The 19,740-nt window shown below is 39.0% G+C and overlaps 2 protein-coding genes and 1 long non-coding RNA gene across 7 annotated transcripts in view; 2 read left to right on the top strand and 1 right to left on the bottom strand.

Moving 5' to 3' along the window:
- Positions 1-19,740, top strand: part of LOC136254566 (adhesion G protein-coupled receptor L3-like) — a 113,541-nt gene that overhangs the window by 36,277 nt on the left and 57,524 nt on the right. For 3 of the 5 annotated variants that reach the window (XM_066047310.1, XM_066047311.1, XM_066047312.1), the window contains 2 exons: positions 11,482-11,582; positions 11,919-12,030. The exons of the other annotated variants lie outside the window; for them this stretch is intronic. In XM_066047310.1, coding sequence (XP_065903382.1) covers positions 11,482-11,582; positions 11,919-12,030 — 213 coding nt within the window. The remainder of the gene's footprint in view (positions 1-11,481; positions 11,583-11,918; positions 12,031-19,740) is intronic. 5 annotated transcript variants of the gene reach the window in all.
- Positions 13,772-16,668, top strand: LOC136254552 (germ cell nuclear acidic protein-like). The gene is made up of 2 exons (XM_066047290.1): positions 13,772-14,320; positions 14,516-16,668. Exons 1-2 carry the CDS (start codon positions 13,895-13,897, stop codon positions 15,251-15,253), a joined length of 1,164 nt encoding a protein of 387 aa, XP_065903362.1. The 5' UTR covers positions 13,772-13,894; the 3' UTR covers positions 15,254-16,668.
- On the bottom strand, positions 14,310-16,930 carry LOC136254553 (uncharacterized). Its single transcript, XR_010700550.1, has 8 exons — positions 16,836-16,930; positions 16,707-16,768; positions 16,420-16,475; positions 16,144-16,353; positions 15,893-16,091; positions 15,023-15,398; positions 14,805-14,968; positions 14,310-14,759 (listed from the first exon to the last, which is right to left on the bottom strand). It is a non-coding gene; the product is annotated as an uncharacterized lncRNA (long non-coding RNA).

A 19,740-nucleotide genomic window follows, 5' to 3' on the forward strand; every position in this document is an offset into this window, starting at 1 on the left:
TTAACCAACAACATTAGTAGTTGTGCTTCGGCAAAAAATGCACTAGGAAAGTTGTTGATGGATCATGGCTAGCTATACACTGATGTATAGCATTTAAGTATATTTATTTATTTATTTATTTAGAATATACTATAGGAAATGTTTTGCTCATGTAGCTACTTATATGCTTTCCAAGTGAAATAAATGTTTCATTAGCTATGTCAGGAAAATATTACTATGACTTATATAGCTAAGTTGTTCAAATGATCATGATCCAAAATGAAATTTAACTTCTATTTTCACATCAGAAATTCTTCATTCAGATGTGAAGTCGTAGCCCACTAGCTATGTGTTTCCAGCCTTCTATTCAGTAAACCTTGAGAAAAGTAACCGTCTAAGTTTTGAGTCATTGAGTGCTCCAGACTAATGTTTTTTAGTGATCATCTGGGAATGTTTAAACTATAAGGGTTTCTACTTGCCAATCTAATTTTAGTTATGGAAAAGTTTAAGTTTAAGCTCACCAAATGTTGCCGGCTTTCCATACCCCTGCAGTGTTCAGTGATAAGGAATTTGAAGTTACTAGACTAATCATTAGAGGACTACATTTGAATTATAAAGTTAAAGCTATGGCCCATCTGCATGGGCTAGTAGTTAATGCTACTGAAATTACTTTGGTTACAGAAGCATTAGTAACAGTTATAATCTGAACAGCTATATAATCAAGGACAAAACTAGCTATAGTTAGAAACATTTTATTAGTGTAGCATATATACCTAATATTAGAGTTAAGAATAGTGTGACTGCTCTATTGGAATCCCTGACTGCTCTATTAGAATATCTCAATCTTTTACAGTAAAAAATAAGTGTCTTGCTGGGTCACATGCACTTAAGCACCTGTAATATTAATAATAGTCCTCATAAACTAGGGTTCCAGGTTTACCATGCGGGCGGGTGACCAGAAACTAAGGTTTGACTTGGTGTGGCCTTAATACAAATCCGAGACGGCGCGGAGCATCGGATTTCATTCTTACTTTTGAACAGTTTGCATGGATTCTATAGATCTCCTGGTTTTGTACGGCTTCTTTCCCACAGCTCCTGGTTTTGTGCGGCTTCCACAACTTGATTATTACAAATCCGAAGCGGAGCGGAACATCGGATTTCATTCTTACTACGTAGGACGAGGTGAAGGAGCAGTTGAGTGTAAGCTATGGTACCAGAACGATCGAGTATAGAATCAGAATCACGATAACAACATAAGATTTCATATTTCAGGCAGGATTTCACTGAAGGTGTACGAGATTTCGAACCAGTTGGTGACCCCTCGTGCATCTCTACAGATTATAACCACGAAATGGCCATCTTATACTTAATATCGTACCTCCACTTCGAAAACATTACTTTCTTTTCTTCTCTTGGAAGGCGCCACTCGTGTAGTCAGTGTAGTGATCGCTTCTTCACAACATCGACAGTAACCCACAATCGTAAATACGAGGTGCAGTGCTCTAGCTTACGCATGCGCATCGAGTCGATGCTTCGACGGGATCGAGACTTCACGTAGTGATTAAATAGCTTCGGTAAGGAAAGTTAACGATACGACAATAATAATAACTATAATAATACATGTTATAAAGACTAATAATCAAGACTCACGGTAGTGAGTCGCGCGGCCAAGAAACTACAAAGCGCACGCCCAATTAAAAGACGCGCGGCCACTACTGTGAGTTATTTACGTGTAGGGCCGGTTTCGCAATATTAGTCCTAGATTACGCAACATCTCTCAATAGATTTGTATTGCGTTACGTGATAAAAAAATCTTTAGGAGTCGTCATCATCATAGTTTTCTTGCGACCTCGCTAAAATAAAAAAAGTAACCATCGCAAAATAAAAAAATAGGCGTATTTCACTTTATTTCTCTACCTTATGTTACAACTACTGTCACATTATACCAGTCAACATAGTCGTGTTTGTATAGTCCATCTAGCACTGACATTATCCAATCCTGGTTTGCCTATACGCGTATTTTCTTCAATCAAACCTCTAATCCCTACAATAACTTTTAAAGGCACGACGTGGACACAAACTCTAATACCTGATAAACAAGTTGTGACAACGTGCTGAACCGTAAGTTCCCTAGGGATGGCGTTTTAAGCAGAAAGCTTTTAAATTCCATTTAGTGCCACACCCCATGCGAGCGTTTATAAATTGCCAGTTGTCTTATGGTGTGAAGAACAAAATCACTAGCGAAGGTGCTTTAAGCATACTCTTCAATTCTCTATTTACATGTAATTTTTAATAGATTAACCACAAAGGCCGATAAGGTGAAATACAAAAGGTAACAAGCCTTTAGGGGTTGCCACCTCTATGTAGTGTTTACCATGTAGCTTGTGTTGTGGCTTTCATTAAGTATTATGCACACACAAATGGTGCAACAAAATTTTGTAATGGATTGCTCGAATGTGGTTGGTGGTGTTGTGGCTCGAATGTGGTTCGTGGTTTGCCAGTGACCATGTATGAGTTGGGGTTGTTCCACACAACTTACACAATATTCAAATTTCATGATGGCAATTTCTTGCCATATGGTAAACATACAACAATGTGTAACAACGTTAATCAACATCACATCAAGACTTGACTAAAAATAGTTCCAACAATAGTGATGATTTCTTGTATGTCAGCATGACGATACTGAGACCTGTAAAAGAATAAGCAGGTACTGAAGTTAACCTTAAATTAAACACTCATGTAACTGACCTGGAACATTGGTCGCAACACAAAAAACACTTGTTTCGATATCTGATGACACAATCCAGCAGGCACTGAATTAAAAGAGAATGTACAAAAAATCAATATGCCGGGCTGTATCAATAATAGCATGGATAATCAAAATGAACAAAAATTATATCCCAGGCTAAGTGAATGAATAACATAACTGTTGGGTAAGCATGTCAAACCTGAACATTAGGACATTAGTCAAACAAAAGTACGCTATCACAACTTGGTCATAATACAATGTTTGTACCATTGGACTTCACACTGGTTGCCCAAAAATTGTGCCATTCCAGGACAACAGCATAATTATGAAACAAATAGTTACTACAACAGAGAAGGCTTACTGTTGCACTGTCTACACTGATATACCATAATTTAAAAACAGAACAGGTAGGCATTAAATACAATACAATTAACATCTGGGTACTAGGAAAAAATCACTAACATCACAACATGTAAACTGACCTAGAAATTAACACCCTTGATGCCACTACAGTCTACACTGGATATTTGTTTGAACCCATCAACACTATACCGGATACATCTGAGTAGACTGACCTGCAAATTCACATCACTAGTATACAGTGATAATTGATAACTACAAAAACAACAATTGCAATAATACAATTCTTCTGTACGTCAACTGACCTGAAATTCATGACACTGGATACCGAGACCTGTAAAAGAATAAGCAGGCACTGAAGTCAACCTTAAATTAAACACACATGCAAACTGACCTGGAACATCGGTAGCAACACCAAAGACACCTGTTTCGATATCTGACGAAACAATCCAGCAGGCACTGAATTAAAAAGAGAATGTGCAAAAAATCAATATGCCAGGCTATACCAATAAAGGATGGATAATCAAAATGAACTAAAAAATATATATATCCCATATGCAGGTTAAGTGAGTAACATAACTGTTGGGTAAGCATGTAAACCAGAACGTTAGGTCATTGGTCAAACAAAAATACGCTATCACAAACTGGTCACTGATAATTGATAACTACAAAAACAACAATTGCAATAATACAATTCCTCTGAACGTTAACTGACCTGAAATTCATGGCACCTGTATCTTTGTTCTTGCATGGTCTCAACTTACATATGTACCATGATCACATTCAACTGCTAGTGGATAAACCAGTATGACCAGATGGCCTGCAAAAACCAACAAGCAGGTGTTAAATACAATACACCTAAAGCCTGGAATATGAAAAATATTATATAAGCATTATTCCACACTGATATAGTAATAGATTATAGGACGTTGTGGAACTTTCCTAAAAGTGTAAACTTGAACATGAGGACAACTGCATAATCTGGACACTTGGAATTGTCCAATACCTGATGAACAAGTTAGTACTAATGACATTCACTTCAACATTTTATCCCAGCTGGGTGAATCTCTTGTAACTGAGTATAAAGGTGTTTATTTTCCACCTGCAACCAAAGTTCTACATTTCAATCTGTGGTTGAGTGTACATAAACTGACCAGGAAAATCAGTATGCCATAGCCAGGGTATGGAAATGGTTCCTTTCCTTCTGTTGTGACATTACTTACAGCTGACTGGTAAATGATCATCGATGTCCCCGTGGACCCCAACAATGAGTATATCAATAACTTCACAAGTTGGAATGAATTTCCTTTCAACATGTGGTGGAATGAATTTCCTTTCAGCATCTCAGTGGTGGACAGGTCCATAAACCCTATCGCACAAACATGGTGAATCAGTGTGTGGCGATGTGACACGTTACACAAACTTCACTCCTCGTTTCGTTAGCATTCAAGACCGGCATATATCATAGAGTACCTCGATCAGTATTCTTGACTCTTACTTCTTCAAGCATTGCTCAAGCAATCATGTGTAGTTTCTCACGAGGGGCTCGAGTTTCTCATTAAAGTCGAGCCGATTAAAGTACGCCTCAACATCTAGTTACATTTTTAATCCATTCAATGTAAAACCACGTATCACGAGTGTCCGCTTAAGGTAATTAGGGACTTTCCATGAGATTTCCCCTAAATAGATCACGTGCTAGTTGTCAATCCGGTGGATTCTGGTGGTATACATGGTTCAACAATGCGGTAAGTGTACATATGCTATCAATAATTGTTTGTGCACTGCTAAACTAAGTTATTTTTGTGTGATAAGCATGCTTGAGGAAGGGTCTGGGGGACGACACTAATGTTTTGACAGCAGTTGATGATGGCCAGGCAAAGAACTGCAAGAAGAACTACTGTGATAGTGTGATAGTAGGGATAAATTCCCACCCCTATAGCTCTGCCTTGGGGCATTATCTACTGCTACTGTATTATGTTGCCGATATGTACATCCTGGCCAAGAATAAAGGTGAAAGTGGTAGTAAGGCTCAATCCTATTATTCTGCTGAACAGGCAAGGGAGTCTGGGACTCTGGGGGCTTGTTCCCTCAGGAAAGTATAAGTACTACAATTTTTTTGTTTTAATTGCTTCATCAAGTATAAAAATTTCAGTCAAAAGGTGATGATCGAGGCTCTGGTCTTGTGCACTGGTTGGAGTGGTTGTATCGATACTGCACTGTGGCAACCTTGAGGGGTTAGTGCTGGCATTATCCTTGGCAATACTATTCCATCTCCCCGAGTCTTGATGTTTGAGTCCTCCATTCCTTTCTCTGCTGCTCCAATCCTGAAGTTGTGACCACAGTCAAAAGGTGACGATCGAGGCTCTTGTCTTGCATCTATACTGTACTGCAACACCCTTGAGGGGTTAGTACCGGCATTGTCCATCGCAATACTGTTCCATCTCCCATATACAAGTCTTAATGGTTGAGTCCTCTATTCCTTTCTCTGCTGCTCTAATCCTGAAGTTGTGACCAAAATAATAAAAAATGGTTATAACATGGTAAATGATTATGGTGATAACAATTACAAATGTATTTATAGCTGTGTAGCAACTGTGAACTAGTTAGTCACTTGCAAGTTTAATTAGGTGTCTGAAGCATTTAACATGCACAGATATGAGATATATTTGTCAGTAAAGATAGATTTACTCTAATAGAACAGTCATACTACACTGTAAATTCATACTTCCGAATTTATGGTGTTATGAAACAATCATTATTATGTATGGATTTTACTGACTCTCCAAGATAATATTCTGCATTAATGTTAATTGCTCATTTCCAAACAAAATTACCTTTTAAACCAAATGTAGAGTCTATCACTGACAAAAATGAGTGATATCCACCCCAAAAACACCTTCGCTGTAAAAAAGGCGCGCCCAAGAAACTACAAGTACCTGGAACCCAATGTAAAAAAACCAAAAGAAAACAGCTCAGCTGAAGTGAAAAGTAACTGGTAACTTAAAGAGCTGATATCTGAAGCGGCCAAGAATACAATTACTAAAGTTTAACCCATGCAAGAACACCTTGGCTATAAAACAGGTGTGTACATGAAAGTAACTGGCAACTGAAATAGCTGATATCTGAAGCGGCCAAGAATGAATGGTCATATACAACTAATTCAAAAATTTAACACTGAACCTTTATAATTCAGCTGTGTTCTATATTCACTCTTGCTGCATCGTAAAGTAATTTCTTTTAACTCTAATTGGCTGGTAATTTGGCCGCCTTTTTTTGCTCTATTATACTGACTATTAAAAAAGGCGGCCAAATTACCAGCCAATTAGAGTTAAAAGAAATTACTTTACGATGCAGCAAGAGTGAATATAGAACACAGCTGAATTATAAAGGTTCAGTGTTAAATTTTTGAATTAGTTGTATATGACCATTCATTCTTGGCCGCTTCAGATATCAGCCATTTCAGTTGCCAGTTACTTTCATGTACACACCTGTTTTATAGCCAAGGTGTTCTTGCATGGGTTAAACTTTAGTAATTGTATTCTTGGCCGCTTCAGATATCAGCTCTTTAAGTTACCAGTTACTTTTCACTTCAGCTGAGCTGTTTTCTTTTTGTTTTTTTACATTGGGTTCCAGGTACTTGTAGTTTCTTGGGCGCGCCTTTTTTACAGCAAAGGTGTTTTTGGGGTGGATAAAGAATTACAGTTGGAAAAATTTGATCGGCACAAATGGCCTACCAACGGCTACATTGATCGGTCAACAGCATCACTTGGTCGGAAAATGGCCGAGGGCCGACTGTTATATTGTACTCTGGATATGACTTATTTTTGTATTTGTTTACTGCAAAGCCGGCCTATGGCTGGCTTTGGGGCTTTTTTAACCCATGTGTTTTTTTTATTTACCACAGGAAGAAGAAAAGAACTTATAGAAGATTTTTAATACTTCAATTATTTTTTATTTTATTAGTAATTATACAAATTATATACATATATTTATTACATGCCCATTATTTCCCACAGGATATTTTTTAGCAGCTGATCTCTCTACTGGGTGACTTAAAATATAGCTAAACTATATACAGGATGGTTTCTGTGTAGCTGAACTCTCTACAAGGTGACCTCTTCTAGCTGATTTCTCTACAGGTTGATTTGTTTCTAGCTGAACTCTCTACAGGTTATTTGTTTGCAGCTAAATCTCTACATCCATGGTGGTTTCTTTGTAGCTGAACTCTCTACATGATGGTTTCTTTGTAGCTGAACTCTCTACAAGGTAACTTCTTCTAGCTGATCCCTCTACAGGGCGATTTGTTTGCTGTTGAATTCTCTACACGATAATTTGTTTGAGGCTGAACTCTCTACATGGCGGTTTCTTTGTAGCTGAACTCTCTACAAGGTGACTTTTTCTAGCTGAACTCTATACAGAGTGATTTGTTTGCAGCTGAACTCTCTACATGATGGTTTCTTGTAGCTGAACTCTCTATAAGGTGACCTCTTCTAGCTGAACTCTTTACATTGTGTCTAGTTTCTAGCTGATCTCTCTACAGGGTGATTTGTTTGCAGCTGAAATCTCTACAGGGTGATTTGCTTGTAGCTGAACTCCTTACATTGTGTCTAGTTTGTAGCTGATCTCCACAGGGTGATTTGTTTGTAGCTGATCTCTCTACAAGTTGATTTGTGTGTAGCTGATCTCTCTGCAGGTTGATTTGTTTGTAACTGATCTCTACAGGGCAATTTGTTTGTAGCTGAACTCTCTATAAGGTGATTTGATCTCTCTGCAGGTTGATTTGTTTGTAGCTGAACTCTCTAAAGGGTGATTTGCTTGTAGCTGAACTCCTTACATTGTGTCTAGTTTCTAGCTGATCTCTTTACAGGGTGATTTGTTTGTAGCGGATCTCTCTGCAGGTTGATTTGTTTGTAGCTGAAGTCTCTACAGGGTGATTTGTTTCTAGCTGATCTCTCTACAAGTTGATTTGTGTGTAGCTGATTTCTCTGCAAGTTGATTTGTTTGTAGTCGATCTCTCTACAAGATAATTTGTTTGTAGCTGATCTCTCTACAGGGTAATTTGTTTGTAGCTGAACTCTCTGCACAGTGACTTGTGTGTAGCTGAATTCTCTAGAGAGTGATTTAATTGTAGGTGAACTCTCTGTAGCTGATCTCTTTGCAAGTTGATTTGTTTGTAGTCGATTTCTCTACAGGGTAATTTGTTTGTAGCTGAACTGTCTATAAGGTGATTTGTTTGTAGCTGATCTCTCTGCAGGTTGATTTGTTTTAGCTGAACTCTCTCCAGGGTGATTTGTTTCTAGCTTATCTCTCTACAGGTTAATTTGTGTGTAACTGATCTCTCTACAAGCTGATTTGTTTGTAGCTGATCTCTCTGCAGGTTGATTTGTTTCTAGCTGATCTCTCTACAAGCTGATTTGTTTGTTGCTGATCACTCTAAAGATTGATTTGTTTGTAGCTGAACTCTCTGTAAAGTGTTTTGTTTGTAGCTGATCTCTCTACAGGGTAATTTGTTTGTAGCTGAACTCTCTGCACAGTGACTTGTGTGTAGCTGAATTCTCTAGAGAGTGATTTAATTGTAGGTGAACTCTCTACAGGGTGCATGACTTGTTTATAGCTGAACTCTCTTCAGTGTGACTTGTAATGTTCTGAATCTCTACAGTGATATAATTGTAGCTTAACTCTCCACAGGGTGACTTGCTTCTTGCTGAACTGTCTATAAGATTAACTGTTTGCAGCTGAAGTCCCTACAGAATAACTTGTAATGTAATGAAATTCTATAATGGAGTAAATAAATTAGCTGAATGCTCTATTAGGGTGACTGTTCTATTAGAGTATATCGATCTCGCATTTGCTACACGGAGTTGGCTTTAGAATCATAACTTAGTGGTTTGTAATCCAATTCTTCTATACTACAGCAAGGACTTTCTCTGAAGATTATTCCAGCTATAAACCGATTTTCAGCTCATTGCTCTTAGCGGTTTGCCTAGTAGGCGTAAAAACTAATACTTTTTTATTACTAAAAATCGATCGCGTAATTGTGACACAGGTTAGGTTTTGTGTCATATCTCCGTGGTCTTAATCTCGATTCCTTTCAAACCACCAAAAGGCACTCCTACGATGGTTACTCCATCTACATAGCAATTTTCAACTCATTCCATGAAGCGGTTTACCCTGTAGGCGTGACAACAAATCGATCTTGTTTTACGCAAATAATCGGTCATAACTCCTGACCAATTCATCGAATTTGCACCAAATTTGATGCTAGGATTTGCCTTTGGACTCCCTTTCTGTGTGCCAAATTTCAAGGCAATCGCAGAGCGCGTTTGCGTTTTATAGCAATTTTTGCAAGTGTGCGAAAAGACGAAGAAGAAAAAAAAAACAAAGAAAAAAGAACCTAACTGTGGCCGCTCATACCTCGGAAATGACTTGAGTGATTTCCTTCATATTTGGAATGTAGACTCCCCTAGCTGGCGGGCAACTCTGCAGCAAATTTGGTTTCAATCGGATAAGCTATCACCAAGATACAAAAGTGTGAAAATGACGTTTTCTTTCTTCCTGTAAATATACTCACGGTGTGGCGAGCTGGCTTCTTGGGTCGCACGACACACTACTGTGTGTCTTGATTTTGACAAATTCTTGTGCAAACATAATTTGCAAAAGCAGCAAACAAAAAAACATAATTTGCAAAAGCAGCAAACAAGAAAACATAATTTGCAAAAGCAGCAAATTCAGTTTGCAAAAACCTATGAATTCTTGTGCAAACACGATGAACTCTACTGCAAAAGCAGCAAACTCTACTACAAATGGGAAGAAGTCAATTGCAAAGGTGACAAATTCAATTGCAAAACTTGTAAAAGATAAAGCATTAATTTAGTATGTACTTTTGAATCTCTGCCAGCTACGTACAGTATGTATGTTAGGGTCCGCAATCTGAAAAATCAACTTTTACAAATTGATCCCCCTACCATTGTGGAATGTTCACTGTAGTATTCTGTTGCTAGATCAACCATAAAACTGGAGGCACGATTGTTGTCTTCAGAGAAATATCATTTTTAGTATCTCAAGATGCAAACTTTATTTTTAAAATTTCGTTTTCCATGTATTGGGGCACAAAGACCGGATGAAACTTGCCACTTAGCCAGATCATATCCAGAGTTTCTGTAGTTAAGACATATGCACAGTAATAAGCAAATGATTCACTGGGTGCCTGGCACAGGGTTACTTTCTCTGAAAAAACTAACAAAGAAATATGAATTTATGATTTTAAACTGGCCCTACCACCCAGGGAAAGAGATGGCAACTCTTCCTCATAATGTTTTGATACGCTTGGATGCATGGTCTGTCTATGTATGCTGTTAATCTGGAAAAGATCTGAGAATTCTCACCTTCTGGGTGGCAAGCGTCAAAATTTTCTGTAGCATTAAAGAGTTGTATCACACTTTCTAGCTATTTCCAGTGCTTCTGCAGCCATAACAGTGGTCAATTATTGGCTAGAACTATGGTAAAAGATGTCCCTGAATGTTTGATAGCAGCGGTTGTCAATTATTATTTCATCCACAGCTTCCATGCATCGTTATAAGCTCTGCAGCACAGGAGGCAGCAAATTTTACTTTACCTCTCATGCTCCACAGCAGCTTCAAATCTTTGCTAAATCACCCTAGATCATCATGTGCAAAATATCCCAAAACAAACTGAAAAAAAGCACTTCTTTCCGACTCAAGCTCAGTGGAGCTCCTGGTGAGCTGCTGGTTTACTGCACCATATGAAATCATAGAAACACCAACTGCTACTACTACCAAACATTTTGGACCGTCATTTATCATTATTCTATACAAAATTACATGATTAGTGTGGCATCAGAAGTACTGGAAATGACTCTGGCACCATTGAGAGAATACCTTGGAATGATGCATACAAATTGTTACGCTCTTCACCCAAATGGTGACAAGTGTCAGATCCTTTCCAGACTAACAGCATGGATAGAATATGCATCCAACCTTACTAGGAGGACGTGCTGGCTTTTCTTGTCTTGGCAGGTAGGGCAGCTTGAATTTAAAAATTCATGTTTCATTTTCTGATTTTTTAAAGAAAGCAACCATGTGCCGGGAACCCAGTGAATCATTTGCTTATTACTGTGCGTACTATAATAAATTTAGATATTATCGAAAGTTTTATCCGGTCCTTTGTGTGAAGCATGAAAATCGATACTTCTTGAAGACAACAATTGTGCCTCCGGTTTCATGGTAGATCGAGCAATGAGATGCTACAATGAGCATCCCATAATAGTAGGGGAATTGATTTGTAAATGTTGATTTCTCAGATTGTGGACTCTATGTATGTGTATGAAATTTTAGAAATATCTATGACTTGCTATTATTGTAATTTATTAGGATAATGCTGGCCAAAAAGCACTGTCAATCACAAGTTACATTGGATGTGCAATATCTATTGTATCTCTGCTGTTTACCATTGTTGTACTGGTTCTATTTAGGTATGATGTTCCATATTTGTGACTGGAGTTTGGAAAAACTATCCAAATCACACATGAGAAATTTTTAGATAAACAATTTTAAAAAATTCAAGCTATTATAACTAGCCAGAGGTCCTCACAAGGCCAGAAACTATGTACCATTCAATCTTTTGCAACACCACACATAAAAGACATCTCCTAAAACCAGCTTCAAGTAGCTTGAGTAATTCTGAGGGTCAAAATCAATTTATCTACTAGTGGTTTTAGTTTGGTTTTGCCCGATGTGCAATTTGGATTGATTTTGTAAAATTTGGTCACATTTATGAGGTGCAAAGTGAGTTTATAACATGTATATAGGGAGAGTATCTTTAATCATGTACAACACTTCATACACCTCAACCTCTGTATTGCTCTACTTTTGGGACTGATAGCATTTGTCAGTGGCATTGAAACTGCGAGTGATTACAGGGTAAGTACTGGAACTTACCAAATGTGTGCTATTCAGATAGTTGTAAACTATTTATTTGTTTAGGCTAGACATTATTATCTAATCCAAAACAGCCAAGCTGTAAAAAAAGTGTGCAGCCCTCAAAAAGGCTATGGTGAAAAAGGATATGAAATCCAAGGTGGCGGCCAAGAAATGGCTGTGATGGTAGGTTAATGGTAAAAATTTTAATGATGACAATTCAGATGAATTTTTGTACCGCTTAGTCTGAATTGTCATTATTAAAATTTTTACCATTAACCTACCATCACAGCCATTTCTTGGCCGCCACATTGGATTTCATATCTTTTTTCACCATAGCCTTTTTGAGGGCCGCACACTTTTTTTACAGCTTGGCTGTTTTGGATTAGATTTCATTTCTTTTTGTATTTGTATACCCCAAAGCCGGCCTATGGCCGGCTTTAGGACTTTTTTAACCTATCTTTTTTCTTTACCACAGGAAGAAGAAAAGATGAAGTAGATGTACTTTAAATATTTTATCAGTAAATGTACAAATTAGTATATGTAATAGGATGGATGGCTGTGGTATTTGGGATTAATAGTGCAAGCATTGTAAACAGGAACGGGTAAAATAGTGCAAGGCGAAGCCGAGCACTATTTCCTTCCTGTTTACAATGCGAGAACTATTAATCCTGAATACCACAGCCATCTGTCCTATTGCAAATTTATCTGACAACCATAGCAACTGTTGCTAGGCAACAGAAATTCAAAAATAACCACTGTAATAGACCAATCACACTTAGCAACTGTTGCCTAGCAACCATTGTTATGGTCTCAAAATGCCATTCACCTTAGCAATGGTTACCTAGCAACCATTGCTATGCCATGGGGCATCTATTACTATGGTAACACTAGATGTGAAGTCCGTCATTTACTTCTAATAGGAGCACACCACAATATTTTCACCAATCAAATCAGTATTACAGATTTTTGTCAAGTGACCTTGACAAAAAAGTGTAATACTAATTCTATTGGCTAATCGCTTGATGTATTTCAATATAATACGTCAAGCTGCTATTGAGAGTATTATACAGTAACACATTCAGTTGTTGGATTAGTATATGTAATAGGATGGATGGCTGTGGTATTCGAGATTAATAGTGCGAGCATTGTAAACAGGAAGGAGTAAAATAGTGCGAGGCGAAGCCGAGCACTATTTCCTTCCTGTTTACAATGCGAGAACTATTAATCCCGAATACCACAGCCATCCGTCCTATTGCAAATTAATCCGACAACCATAGCAACTGTTACTAGGCGACAGAAATTCAAAAAATAACCACTGCAAAAGTCCAATCACATTTAGCAACCGTTGCCTGGCAACCATTGCTATGGTCTCAAAATGACTTTTACCTTTACCTAGCAACCATTGCTAAGCAACCATATTGTGTCATACCTTGGAGGCATATATCACTATGGTGACAATAGTTGTCAAATCGGACATTTACTTCTAATATAAACACACCACACTATTTTAGCCAATCAAATTAGTATTACAGATATAATCCAACAACTGAATGTGTTACTGTATAATACTCTCAATAGCAGCTTCGCCTCGCACTATTTTACTCCTTCCTGTTTACAATGCTCGCACTATTAATCTCGAATACCACAGCCATCCATCCTATTACATATACTAATACATATATTTATTACAGAAATCTCCATTATGGTTTCTTTTTAACCCATTAACCGTCATTGGTGCCATATGGAGGTTTTGTTTCTAAGTAACGTACAATAGTCGTCTGGGAATTCATTCAACGTCAGTTTGACAAGTTTCCTGCCGACGCACGATGTCGCAAAAGGTCACGCCCACAGACCCCCCGTAACTATGATAAAAGGATCCCTCCCGCAAAGTCGATTCATTTTGCGCGAAGGTGATATAATGGCGTCTACACGGATTTTAGAAGAGGATTTGATTCAAGCCGTTTTTGATGGGCTTTCTGAAGAAGATGAAAGTGACAACGATGAAGACAACGAAATCTATGCCTTCTTGGGCGCTCCGACAGTACGGCGAGCGGACCTGATGGCGGCAAACCTTGCTGAGGACGAAGGCGAGGATCAAGAAGAACAGGAGGACCAATTTGATCATGCTGATCTGATGGCTGGCTGCCTTAGCATAGCTGGAGGTGATCAAGAACACGAAGTCAGTAGCACACCATTAGTAGCTAGCACGACAGGCTCAAGCAATGCTAACCTTGACACTAGCGTTATTGAAAATGATTTATCTGACAGAGAGGTTTTGGCAGCGTACACGGTAAGAATAAAACTATAATTAGCATAAATACAATAGATAACATGAAAATCTGAACAATTACGTATTACAAATGAACTACATAGGTACCCAACACTATCTAGTTACAGGTAATAACAAATGACACTAATGTAATTATATCGTACACATTTATTTATTATTTATTACATTGTTTACAAAACAATAACTATATTTCAGGGTAGTAGTAGTAGTGATAACAGTGACGATGATACACATCCAAGTGCTCCAAAACGGCCAAGGCGAGCTCGAGTAACCAGAGCTCAATGCCGTATGCCACGGCGTGACTGCTCTACAAGGCATACACCTACGGATGATCTCGTGGATACCACTGCTGGACAAGGACGAAGAGTTAGAGGAGGTGGAGATACAGTTGATAATGATGAAGAATCGATACCAGCAGTCAGGGGACGTGGAGTAACAGCTACAAGGGGGGGTGAAAACAGTGACGATGAACAAGCAGCATTACCTGTACGTGGACGAGGAAGATCTAGAGGTCGCAGCAGATCTAGAGGCACGGCCAGAAGTCGTAGCCGCAGCACTAGAGGCCGTGGTAGAGGGAGGGGCCGTGGTAGAGGACGAGGAACAACAGCAACTCCAGGATCAACAACAACTCCAGGGTCAACAAATTACCTAGAGGCAGTGTCTGACAACTGGCACAAAAGAGAGCCTGACTCTTGTACTTACGTATACAATAAGACTCCAGGCTCCACTGTGCCAATTCCAGATGGTACATCTTCAATAGATATATTTTGTAGGTTCTTCACTGATGAAGTATGGGACCTACTAGTGACGGAGACTAATAGATATGCTCACGATCATCCATCCACAAAACCCAATGCTCGAGTTTATGATGATGTTGACATCGATGAGGTGAAGGCATTTATTGGAGTACTTATCTTGATGGGAATACTTTGACTGCCACGTCTTGAGATGTATTGGAGTACATCAGAGTTACACAAATATGTTTCCACACCAGGCATATCTAGTATATTGACAAAAACTCGTTTTGAGCAAATCTTCCGCTTTCTTCATGTGGCAAACAATGCTGAGCAGGCAACACCTACAACAACACCAGATAAATTATTTAAAATCAGAGCATTAGCAAACCTATTGCTGGCATCCTTTCAGTCTAATTATGTACCACAACAAACTGTTACAGTAGACGAGGCTATGATCCCTTTCAAGGGACGCTTGTCCTTCAAACAATACATGAAGGACAAACCGACCAAGTGGGGAATAAAGGTTTTTGTACTAAGTGATGCCAGCAATGGGTATGTTTACAGATTTCAGATATATGCTGGAAAGAGCATGGATCAGGGTGTTGAAGTGGGGCTGTGCTCTAGGGTAGTGCTGGAACTCATGGAAGGCCTAGAAGACCATGGGTTTGAGCTGTATACAGATAATTATTATACAAGCCCACAACTGTTTTTGACCCTCTACAAAAAGGGTGTCAACTGCTGTGGAACAGCTAGAACTAACAGAAAAGGCTTTCCAAAAGTATTAGTAAAAAAAAAAAGGAGAACAGAGGATATTATGACTATAGATCAAACAGACCTCTTCTGGCAGTAGCATGGTTTGATCGGAAGTATGTCTACTTCATAACCACTATGCACCGAGCGGAGACAACTGAACCATGTACCATCCGCCGGCGTAATCAGGATGGGTCTCGTTTGGATGTACCATGTCCTCCATTGCTCCCTGATTACTAGCAATACATGAGGGGGGTAGACAGGGGTGATCAGCTGGTGGGCTTCTATAATGTTGGGAGAAGATCTAGAAAATGGTGGAAGAGATGTTTTTCATACCTGCTAGAATGCTCCCTTCTGAATGCCTATGTGCTCCATGGATTGGCATATCCTCATCTCCACCAGGCCAAAGGACAAAAAAATTTGACTTTTTGCAATTCCGGCTGGAGGTAGCCACTTCACTGATAAATAGTTTTTGCTCAAGGCAAAGGGCTGCCAACCAAGACGGTGATTGTTTGACCAGGAGAAATGTGGCACTTGGCCACTGGCCTACAAAAGTGGAAAACAAGCGTGACTGTATCGTATGTATGAAAAAACACACCAGACTAAACTTACCAAGAGCAGAAGTCCGCCACCAGACAAGAAATAAGTGTTCCCATTGTGATGTATACCTGTGTATTGAAAAAGACAGAAACTGTTTCGCCAAATATCATACCAAGTTAGAATACTGGACTGACTAGCTAGCTACATGTAGCTAAATAAGTATATTGTATACTTTGCAATATATATATATATATAGTAGTTACAGTATTATTATTGTGTACAACCGTCCAATTAAGTTATGTATTGAACTAATAATAATAATATCACAGTGGTAAACAAAGCAGGACAGTATAACACACCTTTCTTTCCGAGAAGATAGTTGGCTAAAACTGGCATGGCATCTGGGTGAAGTTTCCGTTGTCTAATGGCGAGAATACGATGTCAGATACAACAAAACTCTTTTGGGTACTCAGCGATGTCTTTCTTACATAAAATCTTCCACGATGGGCTTAGTTTCACACAGATTACATTCATGGCGTGGCAACTCCATTTTCTCGCGCAACGTAATGTGGCTTTATACGCATGCACATTTGTTTGAACCAGCAATGGGGAAGATGGCTTCTACAATAAAGGACTGTATCTTCCGTAGGATTTAATCGCTACTTCCACCAATGATACGATGGTGTTCCTTAATGCCTGTGACTTACCTCAACCAATTGTGAAAGTGCACCTGCAATATTTTCAGTCGCCGCCATACGCGTGAATAATTATTTTGGGGAAATCAGCCTGTTGCTTCGACCTGGTAAGAGTTATGGGATAACTGACATAAGAACTATTTTATGCAGTTAATGAGCAGTATTTTGATGTATGGTTGCTATGTGTTTTGTATTATATCTAACTTTCTATAATACCAAATCCAACATAGTTTCTTTTTTTCGGGATCCCTGATGGTGAAAGGGTTAACTGAACACTCTACAAGGTGACTTCTTCTAGATGCTCTCTCTACAGGGTGAATTGTTTGTAGCTGAACGATCTACAAGGTAACTTCTTCTAGCTGATCTCTCTACAGGGTGATTACTTTGTAGCTGAATTCTGTACAGGTGATTTGCTTGCAGCTGAGCTCTTTACAGAATGGTTTCTTTGTAGCTGAACTCTCTACAAGGTAACTTCTTCTAACTGATCATTCTACAAGGCAATTTGTTTGTGGCTGAATTTTCTACAGGGTGATTTCTTTGTAGTGGAACTCTCTTCATGGTGGTTTCTTTGTAGCTGAACTCTCTACAAGGTAATTTCTTCTAGCTGATCTCTCTACAGGGTGATTTGTTTGTAGCTGCATTCTGTACAGGTGATTTGTTTGCAGCTGAGCTCTTTACAAAATGGTTTCTTTGTAGCTGAACTCTTTACAAGGTAACTTCTTCTAATTGATCTTTCTACAGGGTGATTTGTTTGTAGCTGAACTATCTACAACATAATTTCTTCTCTACAGGATGATTTGTTTGTAGCTGAATTCTGTACAGGTGGTTTGTTTGCAGCTGAGCTCTTTACAGAATGGTTTCTTTGTAGCTGAACTGTCTACAAGGTAACTTTTCTAGCTAATGTCTCTACAAAGTCACTAGTTTGTAGCTGAACTCTCTACATGGTGGTTTCTTTGTAACTGAACTTTCTACAAGGTGACTTCTTCTAGCTGATCTTTCTACAGGGTGATTTATTTGTAGCTGAACTCTCTACAAGGTAACTTCTTCTAGCTGATCTCTCTACAGGGAGATTTGTTTGTAGCTGAACTCTCTACAGGAGATTTGTTTGAAGCTGAACTCTCTAAATGTGACTGGATTTTGGAAAAACGATCCAAATCGCACATTAGAAGTTCCGAGATAAACGGTTTTAAAAAATTGAAGCCAGCATAACTCTCCAAGGATAGCAAGCACGCGTATGAAATTTACACAAAAGATGCATCAATCTGTTACCTTTCAAGCCACTTCCAGGACTTGTAGCTGCTAGTACAGTTTCCCGCCAAATAAGATAGAAAATCTGAGCAGTTGGACGAGCGAAGTAGTATCACGAGTGCTCACAAAGGGGTGGAGGCTGGGGAGTGGCGGGGAGGGCAAGAGATAGACCTCAAAATGGAGGCAGACCACGATTGGAGTCCAGACACGAGATTACAGGGCTGTGCTGGCTCCTTAGTGGCTGATATGCAGCAAAATCAACAGAGAACACATCTGGCCAACATTATAAGGCTGTCCACCAGTAAACCACTGACTCTTGCCAAGCCAGGTCCTTCACAAGGCCTGAAACCGCCATTTGAGCACTCCACACCACCCAGAAAAGACATGTGTAAAAACCAGCCTCGTGTAGTTTGAGTAGTGCTGAGGGTCAAAACTTGTAGTACGATAGTGTAGCTATCCACTGGTGGTGTTAGTTTGATTTTGCCTGATGTGCGATTTGGATTGGTTCTGTAAAATCTGGTCACAAATGATGATTTCTTTGTAGCTGAACTCTCTACAAGGTAACTTCTTCTAGCTGATCTGTCTACACGGTGAATTGTTTGTAGCTGAACTATTTACAAGATAACTTCTTCTAGCTGATCTCTCTACAGGGTGATTTGTTTGTAGCTGAATTCTGTATATGTGATTTGTTTGCAGCTGAGCTCTTTACAGAATGGTTTCTTTGTAGCTGAACTCTCTACAAGGTAACTTCTTCTAGCTGATGTCTCTATAAGGTCACTAGTTTGTAGCTGAGCTATCTACATGGTTTCTTTGTAACTGAACTGTCTATACAAGGTGACTTCTTCTAGCTGATCTTTCTATAGGGTGATTTGTTTGAAGCTGGACTCTCTACAAGGAAACTTCTTCTAGCTGAACTCTCTACAGGGAGATTTGGTTGTAGCTGAACTCTCTACATGTGATTTGTTTGCAGCTGAACTCTCTACATGATGGTTTCTTTGTAGCTGAACGCTCTACAAGGAAACTTCTTCTAGCTGATCTCTCTACAGGGAGATTTGTTTGTAGCTGAACTCTACATGGTGGTTTCTTTGTAGCTGAACTCTACAATGTGATTTCTTCTAGCTGAACTATCTCTTTCCATAGTTGCATGAACTCCCTACAAGGTAACTTCTTCTAGCTGATCTCTCTACAGGGTGAGTTGTTTGTAGCTGATCTCTCTACAGGGTGACTTGTTTGTAGCTGATCTCTATACAGGTTACTTGTTTCTAGCTGATCTCTTGAATTCTCTTCAGGTTGACTGCTCTATTAGGATGACTGCTCTATTAGAGTATCTCGATCTCGCACTTGCTGAACCAAGTTGGATTTGGTGGGGACTATTCTACAGAACGGAACGGAACGGAATGATGGACTAAACCACGGAACGGAACGGAATGATGGACTAAACCACGGAACG

The sequence above is a fragment of the Dysidea avara genome, chromosome 4 (assembly GCF_963678975.1).
Source record: "Dysidea avara chromosome 4, odDysAvar1.4, whole genome shotgun sequence".
NCBI classification, from domain to species: Eukaryota; Metazoa; Porifera; class Demospongiae; order Dictyoceratida; family Dysideidae; genus Dysidea; species Dysidea avara.

Coding starts and splice junctions, on each gene's coding strand:
- LOC136254552 (XM_066047290.1), top strand. CDS start 13,895: ATGATAAAAGGATCCCTCCCGCAAAGTCGATTCATTTTGCGCGAAGGT. Junction 14,321..14,515: donor AGGTTTTGGCAGCGTACACG/GTAAGAATAAAA, acceptor ACTATATTTCAG/GGTAGTAGTAGTAGTGATAA.